At 43.9% G+C, this 15,868-nt stretch overlaps 2 protein-coding genes and 1 long non-coding RNA gene across 10 annotated transcripts in view; 2 read left to right on the forward strand and 1 right to left on the reverse strand.

The window, feature by feature from the left end:
• Positions 1-2,096, forward strand: part of usp45 (ubiquitin specific peptidase 45) — a 48,298-nt gene extending 46,202 nt beyond the window's left edge. For both annotated transcript variants that reach the window (XM_021596366.3, XM_090229349.1), the window contains exon 18: positions 538-2,096. In XM_021596366.3, coding sequence (XP_021452041.3) covers positions 538-668 — 131 coding nt within the window. In that variant the 3' untranslated portion in view covers positions 669-2,096. The remainder of the gene's footprint in view (positions 1-537) is intronic.
• LOC149984557 (uncharacterized) overlaps positions 1-15,868 on the reverse strand; it is a 123,907-nt gene that overhangs the window by 65,368 nt on the left and 42,671 nt on the right. The window lies entirely within an intron of this gene.
• On the forward strand, positions 6,693-14,926 carry pnisr (PNN-interacting serine/arginine-rich protein). Of its 7 annotated transcripts, none has more exons than XM_021596371.3 (12): positions 6,693-6,776; positions 7,601-7,722; positions 7,895-8,077; positions 8,450-8,703; positions 8,809-8,971; positions 9,170-9,429; positions 9,620-9,772; positions 11,269-11,368; positions 12,033-12,086; positions 12,634-12,819; positions 12,909-14,124; positions 14,595-14,926. In XM_021596371.3, the coding sequence occupies exons 2-12, from the start codon at positions 7,635-7,637 to the stop codon at positions 14,623-14,625; spliced, it is 2,688 nt and encodes an 895-aa protein (XP_021452046.3). In that variant the 5' UTR covers positions 6,693-6,776; positions 7,601-7,634; the 3' UTR covers positions 14,626-14,926. The 7 variants fall into 7 exon arrangements, with proteins under 7 accessions (XP_021452046.3, XP_021452056.3, XP_021452051.3 ...); XM_021596381.3 differs by having other exon boundaries at positions 12,912-14,124; XM_021596376.3 differs by having other exon boundaries at positions 6,698-6,771.

Consider the following 15,868-nt stretch of genomic DNA (forward strand, 5'->3'; position numbering starts at 1 on the left):
AATACACCACACGGCTTTTGCCCGGTCTACGGGCTCTAACCATCAGAGAACCTCTCGCATTTAACAATTCAGTCAAATCGTAGTGTACACCTGGCGGCCTCCACGGCGGTACAATGGGAGAACTCACACTTGGCTGATTTACGGCCGAATATATTCTATATATTTTCTCATTATCGGGACACCGTAAGTGCCCTTGAGAGCCTTCAACCGCAAATTGGGTATGCGCTTACACTTTACGGGCTGTGGCGTTATATTTTACCTACGGTTTGCTCCGATTTCCTCCGATTTTGAAAAATGCGCCAGGATCCTGTAGATCAGGTTAAAAACCTGTAATGTCTGCCCAGTTTAAGTTTAAAATAGACTTAGTGCAAACAGTAAGAGTTTAGGGGCTTGTAAGTAAGCATTTCCCTGTATTCTGTTGTATTCGGCGCATGTGACTAATAACATTTGATTTGTTATGATTATGAAACACGCTTGGTCTAATTTGTCTTACCTACATACCAGTGTTGCTATGAACATGTCTTTACTGTGTTTCAGGTCCAAGGGAAGCAAGCAGTGCCACACAGGGTCAGTGGGTTTATGTAAGTGACACCAATGTCCATGCGGTACCAGAGTCCAGGGTCCTCAACTCTCAAGCCTACCTGCTGTTCTACGAGGAGATGCTGTGACTGCCAGAGCACGGAGCTGCCCAACAATCATTGGTGTCTCAGTAGACAGAGGAAGAGGGGAAAAAGAGAGAGAGAGAGACCTGCTTTGGGTATACATCTCTCTAAACTTTGACTCCCAAGAGCATGAAACATGGCACGTACTACATGATGGGATTGGTAGTTCATCAGGGACATAAAGTCACCGTGATGTTTACTGGACTGCTCAGCATTGAAGGTTCACCACGCTGGTCCACTTACTGAACGTCCCCATACCCTTGCTCATACTTCTGTATGTGAGAGAGAGAGTTTTATTTTTTTTTATTTTAATTTATTTCACCTTTATTTAACCAGGTAGGCTAGTTGAGAGCAAGTTCTCATTTGCAACTGCGACCTGGCCAAGATAAAGCATAGCAGTGTGAACAGACAACACAGAGTTACACATGGAGTAAACAATTAACAAGTCAATAACACAGTAGAAAAAAAGGAGAGTCTATATACATTGTGTGCAAAAGGCATGAGGAGGTAAGCGAAAAATTACAATTTTGCAGATTAACACTGGAGTGATAAATGATCAGATGGTCTTGTACAGGTAAATACACCAATATTGGTGTGCAAAAGAGCAGAAAAGTAAATAAATAAAAACAGTATGGGGATGAGGTAGGTAAAAATGGGTGGGCTATTTACCGATAGACTATGTACAGCTGCAGCTGTACATAGTGAGCGAGAGAGTGGCAGAATAGTAGGTTTGATTAAATGTACAAAAAAAATGCTGTGTTATTTATATTTTACAGCCTGCTGTGGTGAATACGAATTGTATTTTTTGTAGAACATGCGAATGTGTGACTATCATTAAATGGTGATTGCCAAAAGAGTTTTTGGTAAGGGAAATTATATAAAATTATGGGAAACATATCAAAAGACTTTAAGTACCAAAAGAATGTGATCTCAAACTATTCCTGAATGGAGAGGTCCATCATGTGGCAGGCCATCCGAGTGTGTTTCAGACCAATACGTTACTGTGTTGGGTCGGCACTGTTTTTTTCAAATCCTAGTTCTATTAAATATGCACACTGGTGCACAAACAATCTCTAACCACACAGATACAAACACATTGTGACGTTTAACAAAGAGACATTGCTACATATATGAATGCCAGCTCGCCGGACAATAAACGATTGTTTTCATTTCATTTAGTATTTTTATCCCCATATGTTCTGCTGTAGTTAAACTAACGTGTGTTGATCAATCTTGGGATTCAAATGTGTCTCACCATTTATGTTTAATTGTTCTGCAACATTTTTTTGTGGGGAATGAAATGGAGATATTTCATCTGTCGATTGTTGGGAAATTGCCAAATTATTCTGGTCAAATGAGAGATTTCTGTAAGTAAAGATACGTTTTTTTGTCCCCCCCCCCCCCAAAAAAACAAATAAATACTCAGTGCCTACACTCTAGGATTACTATGCTTCTGCATGTTAAGAACAAATAATTACGGTGAACACATATTTGCATACAGACAGCTTGTGTGAAATGTAAATGCAAAACCATGAGAATATGGTGAATTACCACAATACTAAACCATATATGGGTATGGTGCCACAGGGTTTTTCTTCAGGCATTCTTTTCCTTCTGAAAATGCCAATCGATTTCAGTAAGGAACTCGGGAACACCGTTGGCTCATGTGAAATCATATATATCGAAGAGCATAAATCTAATTTATGAAATGGGAAACCAACAAGGCTCAGCTTGCATGGTCTTGTTTTGGGTGGATGTATGAATCCTCCTTTTTTTTCTCCGCCACGGAAAGTACCTGTCTCATCCCTCTTTACTGTGTGAAGACGGTGCCGGCCATTAGTCAGGGGCTGTCACAGTGAATCCCATAGTTGCCATATTCACTCTGTCGGTGGCGGCGATGTGCCGTGACGGGTGCAAAGCAGCGCTGTTTTGAGAAACATGTCGCGAGCTGGTGAGGAGGAGGTGGGTGTGGAATCAGGAAAAGGGCAACGTCTAAAAGTATCCCATCGTCCAACCTCCCGGTCCCGTACACACTGACATCCCAATCACGCTGCTAAAACATTAAAGCAGAGTGTCAAGCCACCCACCAACAACACAGCACGGTTTTCTTTTATTTTTTCATGTATTTGGTCTATTTTTAAAAGCAGGGGCTCTTGCTTGGGGACGTTCTCTTGAAGGATCAGATATGATTTTAATCTCAGTTAATGAAAGGGCCTGGTCGTCTTTCCTCTGTCACGGTGGTCATGGAAACCAGTGACAAGGGACCGCTGCAGTGTTCATCTCTTACTACAGTACAGTACAAAGGGACAGTGCTCAGGCTCAGCGTAACATTTAGTCACTGCCATGGAAGGCGGAAATCGAAGTGTGTCCCCTTCAAGCTTGGAAGCGTATTGCTTTCAGGGCACTGGTCACGTGGTACCAAGGGTTTGTTTCTCACTGCCATGTTCTCTGTCAGCATCTGTGTTAGGCAGCATACAGTACACGGGTGTTTATTTTAGTCTATAGCATTATTGTCTTGACTTGTTGCCGTCTTGTGTTTCAAATGTTTATTTCAGAGGTTTTAGACAGAATCACAGTACTGGACGGAATTCAATCAATTGAAGATAGGGGATTTTCGGATAGAGCCGATGTGCTCTGTCCCAGACAGTCCACCAGATGGCTGCATGCACTGGATACAGACAGCTGTTTGCTATTGGAACTGAACAGGGCCTCGTGCAGTAGGGAAACATCCATCTTTTTAATAGCCAACCACAAGAATTACAGAAATGACAGGCTACAGATCTTGACTGAGATCAATAAAAAATGACCTTGTCTCGAATGCAACCAAGAGCTTAGGCCTACGGAAAGAGGGTAGACACAGATTGTATAATATGACTTCCATCTAACCTGGAGGAAAAAACTAAAAAATACTTTCCAATGGCATTGACTCTCTCATTGATAAAGATCATGCCAATAGCCTCAATGAGTCCGTCGGTGCTCACTGGGCTCTTTCCTACTCTCTCTTTCCCCTCTGGTCATGGTCTCAATTTGGGTGCGCTACCGAAACAGGGAACTGAATGGGGAGGTTCAATTCTAAATGTATGTCCATCTATAATTATGATGCATATTTCTTTGTATTCGTATTTCTATACCCCCTTGTCCTCAGCTGCTTGCTAAATCTTGCTAAATAAGTTCAGGTCCCCAAAAAATTGAATTCAATAATTATTGATAAATTAAGTTATTTTTTATTCCTTTAATGTTCTTGCCAAGCAATGCATAATGTCTATCTTACAAACTGATAAAATATTTTAACAAAACCATTCCCCCTGAAAATAGATTACATTACATCGTATAACAAAATATAAAATCTTCTAATGTAATTTTTTTGACGTTTCTAGTAAAAATGGTTGTTTTTACTAGAAGGCTCACTTGGGGTGACAATGTCTCATAGTGATTTTCGTGAAGGTCATTGTCCCTAGAGCTGGAAATGTGTGACAGCAGTGCAGCAATGGGAGCTTTCTGTGTGTTATCACCCTTTCATCTCTCCATCTTTTCTTTCATCTCTCCACTTGAAGACAATTCACGGTGTACAAGTCTAATGAAAGAAATGTGAAAAATAATATTTTCATGTCATTCTTTAAAAACGATGAGACAATTTATTTTATTTTATTTGACCTTCATTTAACTAGGCAAGTCAGTTAAGAACAAATTCTTATTTACAATGATGGCCTAGAAAAAAGACCTCCTGCGGGGACGGGGGATAAGAATAATAGGACATAACACACAGCACGACAAGAGAGACACCACAACACTACATAAAGAGAGACCTATAAAACAACAACATAGCATGGTAGCAACACATGACAACAAAGCATGGTAGTGACACCACGTGAAAACAACATGGTAGCAACACAACATTGCAGCAGAAAAACGTGGTAGCAGCACAAAACATGGTACAAACATTATTGGGCACAGACAACAGCACAAAGGCAAGATGGTAGAGACAACAATATATCACGTGAAGCAGCCTCAACTGTCAGCAAAAGTGTCCATGATTGAGTCTTTGAATGAAGAGATTGAGATAAAACTGTCCAGTTTGAGTGTTTTTTGCAGCTCGTTCCAGAAGCTAGCTGCAGCGAACTGAAAAGACAAGCGACCCTGGCATGTGTGTGTGCTTTGGGGACCTTTAATAGAATGTGACTGGTAGAAAGGGTGTTGTATGTGGAGGATGAGGGCTGTACTAGGTATCTCAGATAGGGGGAGTGAGGTCTAAGAAGGTTTTATAAATAAGCATCAACCAGTGGTTCTTGCGATGGGTATACAGAGATGACCAGTTTACAGAGGAGTATAGAGTGCAGTGATGTGTCCTATAAGGAGCATTGGTGGAAAATCTGATAGCCAATTATTAGTAGAAAAAAATGTAAGATTTTACCCTATGACAAACAATGGTGGTATATATATTGCTCACATATACCCTTTCATCAGATATCATTGGAAAGCTTAGATTCCCAGCTATCTATCAGACACATTTTCAGAATTTTCAGGTCAACAGAACTTTGACCTTGAGTCTCGGGTACATATCAGAATTACCTCTATGCTTTAAAAAATAATTCCTGGTTCATTTCAAAATGAGTTTCAAGTGGTTCTGAAAGGTCATGAAATTACCTTTTAAACGATGTATATGTTAACCAACCTTGAAAGCCCCAGCTACAACCATCGTTTAAAAATGGCCCATATTGTGCCATTGACATTAGAATGTTAGAAGCTTAGCCATAGAATTCCATGTAGTAGGGCAGCTGTTTATGGATTGTAACTTTGGTGATATATGCAACACATTTTTCACTCACAGCTAGATTTGTAGATAGAGGGCCGTCACAGGATTCATGCACAAGTTCAATCCCTGTACAGGACACTATAGCAGGGGCCTTGAACATATATTTCACGTAGAAATTCAGTCTCAAATCGTCACCTGTTTGGGGTCAGATACTGCTGAACATCACAATACACGCCCATGTTCTCCTGGCTGGAGTAAACTCAGATGATAATCGCACTTGTCAGTGTGGCAGTGCATCTGTGTGTGAGTGAGTGAGTGTTGTCTGTAGCTTGTGAGGTGTGTAGACATATTCCCACTATTTAGGGAATAGGGTGTCATTTTGGACGCACCCAGAGATTCTTAGTTATGCACGTCTTTTAGTCCAGGACTAGAGAATATAAAACAGCCACTGTGGTCTTGAGATGACAAGGGTAGGCTATACCAGTGGAGTTTAGGTTGTTGAGCACCCTGGCAGATGCTCCGAGGAGCATCATCATGGAATGCTCACTACTCTTCGGCTGTTGGGGAGAGAACACGCGTGAAACCACTCTGAGTCAAAGAGGAATGCAGAGAATACAGAGACAAATAAGAATGCAAACAAAGAGAAGTGGAGTCTCTACTCCACTGAAAGAGGTGGAAAAGAGGTGCGTGTAAACGCTTTCTCTCCTCTTCTAAGACGCTCACTCTTTCCCACAGCTCTGTCTCCTTGTTCCTGTTCTCCATTCCTCTTTTATCTACACCATGACTTATTTTCTCCAGTGTTCATTTCAAGTGAATATGTCTTAATCAGGCCATAGGTGTGTGTGTGTGTGTGTGTGTGTGTGTGTGTGTGTGTAAAGCTCACGATACGGTTCCACCACCATCTCCTCTTTATTGACCTATTCCAATCCATACCTCTCCATGTTAATTTCACGGGAATATGTCTTCCGGTGTTGGGGAAACTACTCTGAAAATATAGTGTACCAAGCTACCAATTACTTCACACTGGAAGAGATTAAGCTACACTAACGCTACCCTTAAAAAAAACATATATAAGGTAGATGAACTTTAAAATATTTACAATTACTCTACTAAATACAATTTGGGCCAGATTGTCATTTGGAAATAGCTTGTAATATGTACCAGAAGAATGATAGTACATCATTTCTGCAGAATTGTTGTTTTGTCACTTTTTCATGATCTTTTGGCCATAATTTACAATCAGCAGGCCTACTTTTGGCCCCATAGAGCCCCAATGGGTTGTGGCGAGGTCGCCTCCGACCAGACTACTTCCAGGTCGTAGCCATTTTGAGTGCTCGACGGCGAAGAACCAAGTCGGTGAGGTGGGAGACGCTCACGTTAGTTATGATGTTTCGTTTGTGTGCATTCTTATCATGCAGATGTTACAGTGGGTGATGTTAGCGACTGATCTTTGAAGCGTTATTCCAAATCACGGCTAGCTATTTTCTAACTTTCCAACCCGAATCTTGGAAAACGAGCAAGCTGACGATAGCTAACTGTTAGCTGGCTAACTGTTAGCCAGCTGCATTTCGCACTGAGCCTGGGGAATTCGGAAAAAAATTGACTGATGAAGCAGACGAGTAATGCACAGTAGTTTATATAACACGAGTGTTTACCTACCTAGATATCACAAATTAAGTGCATGCAATGTAAATGAAATCCACTTGTAGCGTGAAGTGCAAACGTTCGCTAGCTGGCGCCACCCAGCAAACATCCATGTCCGCCTCAGTTAACTTAGGGGCGTGAATGTTAGCTAGGTAACTAGCTAGCCACAATTACGCAGATCTCAATTAGCTATCAAGGTTAGCAATTTAGCTTTGCCTTTATTTAATTCGTTGGCTTCAGCACTGTCAAAAAATCATCTGCATCGATGCTAACGCTACTTGTTTGATCCAAGCCATTTGGGTGAACCGCCTCATGTAGCTAACTTTACATAACTGAGGCTACATAACTAGCTTGCTAACACATTTATTTGTATTTATTTAACATTTTATTTAATTAGGCAAGTCACTTAAGAAAAAATCTTATTTCGCAATGACGTCCTACCCCGGCCAGTCATCATACGTCCAGTTCGCATGGACGGTTCACATTGAGAATATCACTATTCAATTACAGTAATGTCATATCATGCTTCTGTCTCACATAGGCAGGCTACAGGCGTAGGAACTACAGGGTGAGAAATGTGGGACCAGGGTGGACAGCCTTGGCCGCAATGGCCTATGAACCAGCAGCAGTGGATGCAGTCCTTCCAGCACCAGCAAGATCCAAGTGGGTGACCTGTATGCATGGAGCACTGTACAAATGGAAATTATCCAAGATTGGATTGGTGTAACATTGCTTTGACCATGCAGAATGAGAGCTCAATCATTGCATTATTTACAATTTTACAAAATGACACCCCAAACAACGCTTCTCTTGTCTCTCTCTCTGTGTGGTGCAGGCCAAGTGGACTGGGCAGCACTGGCCCAGGCCTGGATTGCTCAGAAAGAGTCTACAGGCCCTTCAGTAGACCAACAGAACATTCATCCTAATGGACAGGACATCCCTGGCATGGATCCTGTGATGCCCAATAACCATGGCTCCTTCCAGGGCGACGCCAATTTTGGCAGATTGTGGCAACCTGGTAAACTCTAAGCATAATTTTCTGGGGATGGAGAATATAGAAGGCTTATGTCGGTGATCTGTTTTCTCACGTTGCAAGACAATCATGCTTGCTATACTCAGTCGGTACATAATTTGTCATTATATCTCAGGGATGATGTGATGTCACCGATGTACTCCAGCGAACATGTTATGGGAGAATTTCACATCCACCACATTAACAGAGCTGTGCCCCAATCAACTTAGTTCCCCTGCAGTCCAGTAGTTTAATGTTAGAATAGCATGACTGCAAGTGTATGTTTTTGATTTTTGATTGGTCTCGTGTAAGACAAGCCTTTTGGTGGGCTTAAAGAGATCCTAATAAACAATAACAATGTACATTTGTTGTTCACAGAATGGGGGATGCACGGTCAGCCCCCTCCTCCTCCTCCTCCTCCCATAGACCAGGTGTGGATCCCCCCAGGAACAGGACCTATGGGGACTGGACCTATGGATGTGGTGGCTCCCTCTGAGGACAGCAACAGCCAGGACAGTCTGGAGTTCTCTGAAGGCCACCACAGGGTCTACCCCCAGAACAGCCACGGCTTCGGGGGTCAGCCCGACAACTACGCCATGAACCCAATGGCCATAAACCAGTTTGATTATCAGGTACACACCACACAGTTACATTAGAGTTCCTTGGCTGCTGTATATGGTCTCTCCATCATTCAACTAGTTTGGATGGTCCTCATTTCTCGTTTTCTCTCTCTGTAGCATGGGGCGGTTGCCACCTACGGCCCCACATCCACAGGGTTCCACCCTCCATACTGGCAACAGGGTCCCCCACAGAACAGACGGGACAGGCCCCCTGGCTTTAGGGATCGCCAGAGGTCCCCCATCCAGATCCCCAAACAAGATGCTCCTGCTGCCGCCCTCGGTGAGCATCTTCACCAACACCTTGGTACAAAAACGTCCTCATTAAATGGCCGCAGATCAGGATTTCATCCCTGGACACTTTCTTCTGTCAGAGGCAGAGACTTGCTTCAACTCTCTTGCCTTGAAATACCCACAACATCCTAAATGTTGTATCTCACCATGTTTTGTGTCTGTGTTGATCTCTACTTTTCTCAATTAGCTTTCCCAGGCACGCAGGAAAACAGACACGCACACACAGCATCCAATGACCTGGCTCTCCTCTCAGATGCTGTGAAGAGGCGCACCCTGCCGGCCTGGATCCGAGAGGGCCTGGAGAAGATGGACAGGGAGAAACAGAAGAAGCTGGAGAAGGAGCGCATGGAGAAACAGCGTGCTGAAATGGCTAAAGATGAAGACAAAGAGAGCGACGCGGTGGACGAGGGAGGAGATGGGCCTCGTTTACCCCGCAAGAGTAAATTTGTAAGCATCAATCACTTTTTGTTTCCATGGCGTCACGAATCCCATTAACCTTATGAACAGTGGGTTGAAATATCCCCCAAATAATTTCATTATATTCCTGTAAACCTGTGACACTAGTGAGCTTTCAGGAGGTTCTGTTGTCGTATCTATGTATATCTGACCTACCACCCCTTTCCCTCCCCTGTAACAGGACAGTGATGATGAAGAGGGTGATGAAGAGGAGAGGGAAGATGAGGACCGGGTCCTGACCAGGAAGCAGGAACTGGCCAGCAGGAGCCCGTCACCTCCCCTTGAGGACCAGAGCGAACCAGAGATGACTGAGGAGGAGAGAGAGTTCCAGCTGGTCAGTTTTGCTTACAGCTACCATTCTGACACGTTGGGGTGGGTGTAGGGTTGTGTGATAATTTGAATTCTTGCGCGATATTCTAAATGCCTGTATCGCAAGAGTCAACTTTTTTTTTTAATTAGCGTTTGTTGGCTTGTAGGCTACTTGTCTTTTTTTTGTCTCGTCTCTTTTTGTTTAGTCTCTTGCTCCTTCTGTTCTGTGTGTACCTTCCCATTTATACCAGGGATCTGTATATAATGATGAGATGCTCATGTCTCCTCCCTAACAATGGGAATCGTCCCAAGGGCGGGAAGACAGGCGACAAACTTATGACCATAGAAACGCACTGGGCTAAATTTGGATAGATTTTGGCAAGAGAGAAACCTCTCGCTTCGCATCTTCTTCTGTGTTTACACACACACACCAAGCCACTCACAACAACAAAGACGAGAGATCACTTCCTATCTGACAAGCAGTTTCAACTTACTATTTGGATTTGAGGTTTGGTCTAACAGAATCGGTCATATGGACACCGAAACACATTTATACTTTTTACTGTAATAAAAAACAGGAAAATTCAGGAAAATTTATGCTCCGTTTGTAGGCGTGGCATTGCGGTACCACTAGCAGCATTTCAGCCAAAGACTGTTATACTAGCTGTCTAGTCTGTGTTTTATACATTTGCAATAAGCATAAAGCACCTGTTATAAAGGAGTTGGCAATTTGTTCTCATTCTGCGAAATAAGGTATGCCGTTCTGAACAAAATGGACAGGCTAGCACACTGTTCAAACAGTTGGAGACGGACAGAAGTGTGTTCATAGCAATTCAACTGTTCTGTCTTGTTAGCTAGCAAATAGATCCAAGTTAACTTGAAATATAAAGATTAGCTAGCTATTCTCTAGCACGTGGGCTTGTGCTTGAGAGATTGTTTGACCTGCGTTAGTTTTCTATAATGCCTGCTACAAGAAGTGCATTGTCCATGGTTGTGGTTAAATTTGTAACAAAAATGACATTTTAATAGACAGACTTGAACTCCAGATCAGTTATTATTGCAAAAAAGCAGGTTAATAAATTCTTGATAAAATATTTAAATTATTAGTGAGTTGTGGAAGGCTTACATTTAGCCTCGGTATAATTTCACACGCCCTGAATTCATTAGATCAATGTATTGGACCTTTTTAATTGTACAACAAAGCTTATTTGGAGAAACCATGAACAACAAACAACAATGTATATATCGTGAATCGCCTATAAGTTTGAAACAAATCTATATGTCATTTTTCGGCCACGTCGTCCAGCCCTATTAGGATGTCTTTTGTTATACATTTGTTTGTGTTATGTTATAGAGCCCTGGTGCTCTAATTGCAGCTCTGAATTTAGTGGTCCCTGTTTTCACTAATTTCAAAATATAACAAAAACATCCTATCCAAGATTGCAAGAAAATTGCCCTCTTAACAAACAAATTATTATCATTAACTCATGTCAGAGCCTTTTCTCACATTTCTCTCCAAAGATGATTGTGACTAAAACTCTGCTGACGGAAATCCTGCTGGAGGTCACCAACGAAGAGATCCAAACTGTGGCCAAAGAGACTCACCGCAAAGCCACCAAAGGTCTGCTTACCCCCGTCTCCTCGAGCCCACGCATCATCTGTGCCTGTCACAAAGACATCATGTTTAAGCCTGTTTTATATAGTCTGAAAAACGTCACTCAATTCATCTCCGTAAGTCAGGGTAATTGAGTGGCAAACTTAGGAGTATTTTCCAAATGTGATCATATGCATCTTCAACCATTCTCTGCTAATGCAACGGAAGAAAAAGAAAATGGCCCTGGTAAAGACAGTCGAGCAGCTGGTGTATTTAAAACAAAACAACAGTAACCTAAGCTGTTTTCCCTGGTTGCTGCTCCTGAAGGTCCTCCTGAATGACTGTTTCTGAACCCATTGACTTTATAACATACACTCACCTATAGATCAGATTCAAGTGACTTGTCCCTGTTTATCTGACACTAGTGCATTAGTACAGAGTGGTTCTTCTCCCCTATTCCAACTGTCTTGACTTTGAATGTATGTGACAGACGTTGTTTGTTAACCCCTTCTCTTCTCTCCGTTTTCTCATTTATTTTTTATTTTATTTTTTGTTGTTGTTGCCAAAGACCGCTCTTGTGAATAGTGCATTATCTGTGCCCCCCTTCTCTAGAGACTTCTCTATGGTGGCTGTCTCTATGGTGGCTCTATGTGTTTTAACATGTTGTTCCTGTTGTTGATGTGAATCAAAGCGCCTGCCAAACAGCTGGCACAGTCAAGTGCACTGACTTCTCTGATCGGCATTGGTGAGTTCCCCTTCTTTTCCTCCAGGCGGGGGGGTTGGGGGGGGGGGGGGTGTTGCTGGGTAAGAATCAGAGCTCAAACCCCTGTCCCCTTCACTGCTTTAGTAGCTCAGAAGAGTGACTGAGGCAGCCGAAGGGAAGGGTCCACCTCACAGCTAGGGTTGCAAAATTCCCCAAACATTACCAGAAGTATTTGTTATTTATTTTTTTATTCCGGTTGGAAAGGAATTAGCTGTCATGGAATCCTCCAACCTGGAATTCTTCTCCCGGGATTTCTGATAAAACTGGGAATTTGGGGAATGTTTCTGAAATGTTGCAATCCTTCACAGCACAGTTTGAGTGTCTTAGCCTTAGATTTACAAAGTTTTTTTTCTTATCAGAACACTAAAGAGCATGCCATCTCACAGTAAGTGGGGTGTCAGTGGGTTTCTAGTATGAAGTTCAGTTGAAAACAGACAGACAGTAGGCTCGTCTTTGATGGGAAGCTTGGTTGGGTGTATGGCTAGTTGCAGCGGTCTTGCTCAAAAAGCTGGGGGCTCTGTTGTGGCAGGTGGACTTGGAGACTATGGCTCGGACTTGAGTGAGGACGAGGAGGAGCACAGCGCCCAGGCGTCCGAGTCCTCCGACACGGACGAGGAGGAGCTGCACCACCGTATCCGGGAGAAGATAGACGCCTTCCGACGTAAGGAGAGGGAGCTGCAGGAGAGACAAGCGCAGGAGGCGCAGCACGCACGTGGTGAGGGAACTAAAGGCAATATCAATAAGCAGCGGTGACGTTGTCTTTGAGTTTTAACATATATGTTTTGTTTTCTGTCTGTCTTCCAGAAGAGATGGCACTGGACAGAGTGAGCAGAGAGAGAGGGGATTATGATGAGGGCCAGTTAGAGAGCCTCCACAAACAGGAAGTGAGAGAGAGGGAGGCGGAACCCACAGCAGAGAGACGCAGGTCCCGCAGTGAGCCTGAGGTTAGCAACGAGGTCAGGCAGGTGGGTCGGGGTAAGGAGCGTGGCATAGTGCGGGGCACCAGCGGTTCCCCCAGCAACGGACGCAGCAGCAGCTCCCACTCCAGCTCCAGCAGTGCCAGCAGCCAATCGTCTTCCTTCTCCTCATCATCCTCAGCCTCCTCACGCTCCTCTTCGCCCTCCTCCTCGCCCCGGAGGAAGAGGAGGCGCAGCCGCTCCTCCTCGCACAGGGCCCGCGGTGGCCGGCGCAGCCACAGTCGCGGCTCCCACAGACGTCACGGGGAGCGCAGCGGCGACAAGGCCCGGGAGAGGAGGAAGGGCAGTCGGAACCACAGCGCAGAGCGCTCTGCCCGCCACCGGAACCGCAGCCACTCTCGAGAGCGAAGGGTCAGCAGGGGAGGCAAGAGCAGGTCCAAGGACAGGGCCAGCCGCAGCAAGAGCAGGGACAAGGAGAGGGACAGAGACAGGAAGAGGAGTAGGGAGCGCAGGGACAGTCACAGCCGCAGCAAGAGCAGGGACAAGGAGAGGGACAGAGACAGGAAGAGGAGCAGGGACCGCAGGGACAGTCACAGCAGCAAGCACAAGCAGAAAGCCTCCAGCAAGGATAGGGACCGGAAGAAAGACCGTAGCGGCAGCCACGACAAGAAGGAGAAAGAGAAGAAGGAGAAGGAGAAAGAGTCAGATAGGAAGAAGGAGAGGCAGAAAGCCAAAGAGAAAGAGCGGGAAAAGGAGAAAGGGAAGGAAAAGGAGAGGGGGAAGGAGAAAGAGAGGGATAGGGAGGTGAGCTCTGTGGTGGCGGAGGAAAGCAATGGAAAATCCAAGAAAAGGAAAGAAAGCAGCGATCACACAGACCCTCAAGGTGACAAGCACTCCCATCAGGGTAGCAAGGCTAGCAAGAAGGGCTCCGCCAAATCTAGCAAGAGGTACTCCGACTCGGAGTCGAGCAGGTCCCAAACCCCCGAGCTTAGCAAGGAAAAGAAGTCTAAGAAATCCAAACGTAGTCGCTCAAGATCAACGGAAAAATCTCACAAGTCTGGTAAGAAGGCAAGCCGCAAAAACAAGTCTAAGTCACGATCAAGGTAGTATTCCATTTTTTACCATTATTTTTTCTGTTGTATCATGTTTCTGTTGTCATATTGGAGGTGGACTGCCCAGTAATATTTATTTTGTACAACTTTCCTTGTTCTCTGTCAGGGCTCAAGGCTACCTTACAAAGATAAATCATTAATCTTTTCATGATGTGTAAGGAGAAAAAAAGGAACCGTTTGTAGCCAAGTTTCTGTTCCTCTGTCTCCATAGTGCCCCCTGTTGGGCATGTGCAGCATATCAATCTATTTTAGTGTCTTGTGTGAATGTAGTAACTGTTCTTCCCAAAGGAGAGTGACCAAGTTCATTCAGAAATAAATGCAATATATTGTCCTCGTGATGAGCTGATGTTAACAGGGCCCCAGTGAAGGTGTGACTGTTTCTTTAGCCTGTGTGTCATTTTGTGTGTGTGTGTGTGTGAATGGTGCAGCACCATTAATGTTCCCCTTTGCGTCTGTTTCAGGTCCACGTCTCCCGCCAGGCGTAGGCGTTGAGGAGCGCAGGGCTCCCTGATCTGTGCACTTTTAAATTCCATGAGTTTAACAGGCTTGTCTCATTATAGAGGCAATGGTGTAGGTGAACTCTCCACTCCCCCCCCACCTATCTTTGTAAATATGTTATTTTTAAGGGCAAGTCGGCAAACAGGACATTTTGAATGCTAGGTTTTTGCCTTCTATCATGCAAAGCTCGGAGGCTTTGTAGTCAGTAGAATCTTGAAAAGATGTGTCATTTTAAAAAGCATAACAGGATAAACATATTAATGTAAATTGTTGAATAAAACTCAAATGATCCCTTGTTCTGAGTATTTTTTTTTGGGGGGGGGGGGGGGGGGGGGGTCATTATACCTGCAGTAATTTGGATTAAGTGCAATTGATAACATGCCATTATTAATTGTATTTAATTCTAGGGGCAAAGAGGAACATTTTGCTATATGAACACTACAAATTCATCCATACTGAACAAAATAAAAAATGCAACATATGAAGCGTTGGTCCCATGGTTCATGAGTTGAAATAAAAGTTTATCTCATCTTGTCTACAAATTTGTTTACATCCTTGTTAGTGAGCATTTCTCCTTGGCCAAGATAATTCATCCACCTGACAGGTGTTGCATATCTAGAAGCTGATTAAACAGCATGATCATTACACAGGTGCACCTTGTGCTGGGTACTGTAAAAGGCCACTCTTGAATGTGCGGTTCTGTCACAGATGGACCCTCTTCTCTCTCCTTTATTGCCATATTATAACCAGCAGCACACAGCAATGCTGACCATATTTTGCTTTTATGAGAGATTTGCATTCAGAAATGCAAGCTGCCTCACTTTCAAGGACCTGATGTGGTTTCTTCTCTCAGTAATTATTTGTCCCGTTTTTGAGAAGACCCCCTCAGAGGGAACGGTTGTGGCCACTAAGCAGAGTCTCCCTGTCATGACTTTAGTGAGCCGTGGGTAGACAGAGGCCTTGTTCTTCCACCTGCTCAGGATCTGCAGATCTTTGGAGGGGCTCCTCCATAGGGTGTCCATCAACTGTCACATGTCCTGTGGTTACATCTGCTTCTCTGTCGGCAGGTTGTGATTCGCTGCAGACACTTACACAGGAGTATCATTTTTGAAGCTGTCACATAGCTGAAAAGAGAGAACTTTAACTTATTAGTTCAGGTTCATGTTTTGTCTGCTGATACTACATTCTCATCTACTGGTCATATACATATATAATACTGGATTAAATAATGTAGTAA

The sequence above is a fragment of the Oncorhynchus mykiss genome, chromosome 3, assembly GCF_057628025.1.
Source record: "Oncorhynchus mykiss isolate SJ-2025 chromosome 3, ASM5762802v1, whole genome shotgun sequence".
Lineage (NCBI taxonomy): Eukaryota > Metazoa > Chordata > Actinopteri > Salmoniformes > Salmonidae > Oncorhynchus > Oncorhynchus mykiss.

Excerpts from the sequence above, each read along its gene's own strand:
- pnisr (XM_021596371.3), top strand. The coding sequence starts at position 7,635 with ATGTGGGACCAGGGTGGACAGCCTTGGCCGCAATGGCCTATGAACCAG. Across the intron at positions 11,369-12,032 it reads TCACCGCAAAGCCACCAAAG|CGCCTGCCAAACAGCTGGCA; the intron begins GTCTGCTTACCC and ends TGTGAATCAAAG. Across the intron at positions 12,087-12,633 it reads GACTTCTCTGATCGGCATTG|GTGGACTTGGAGACTATGGC; the intron begins GTGAGTTCCCCT and ends CTGTTGTGGCAG.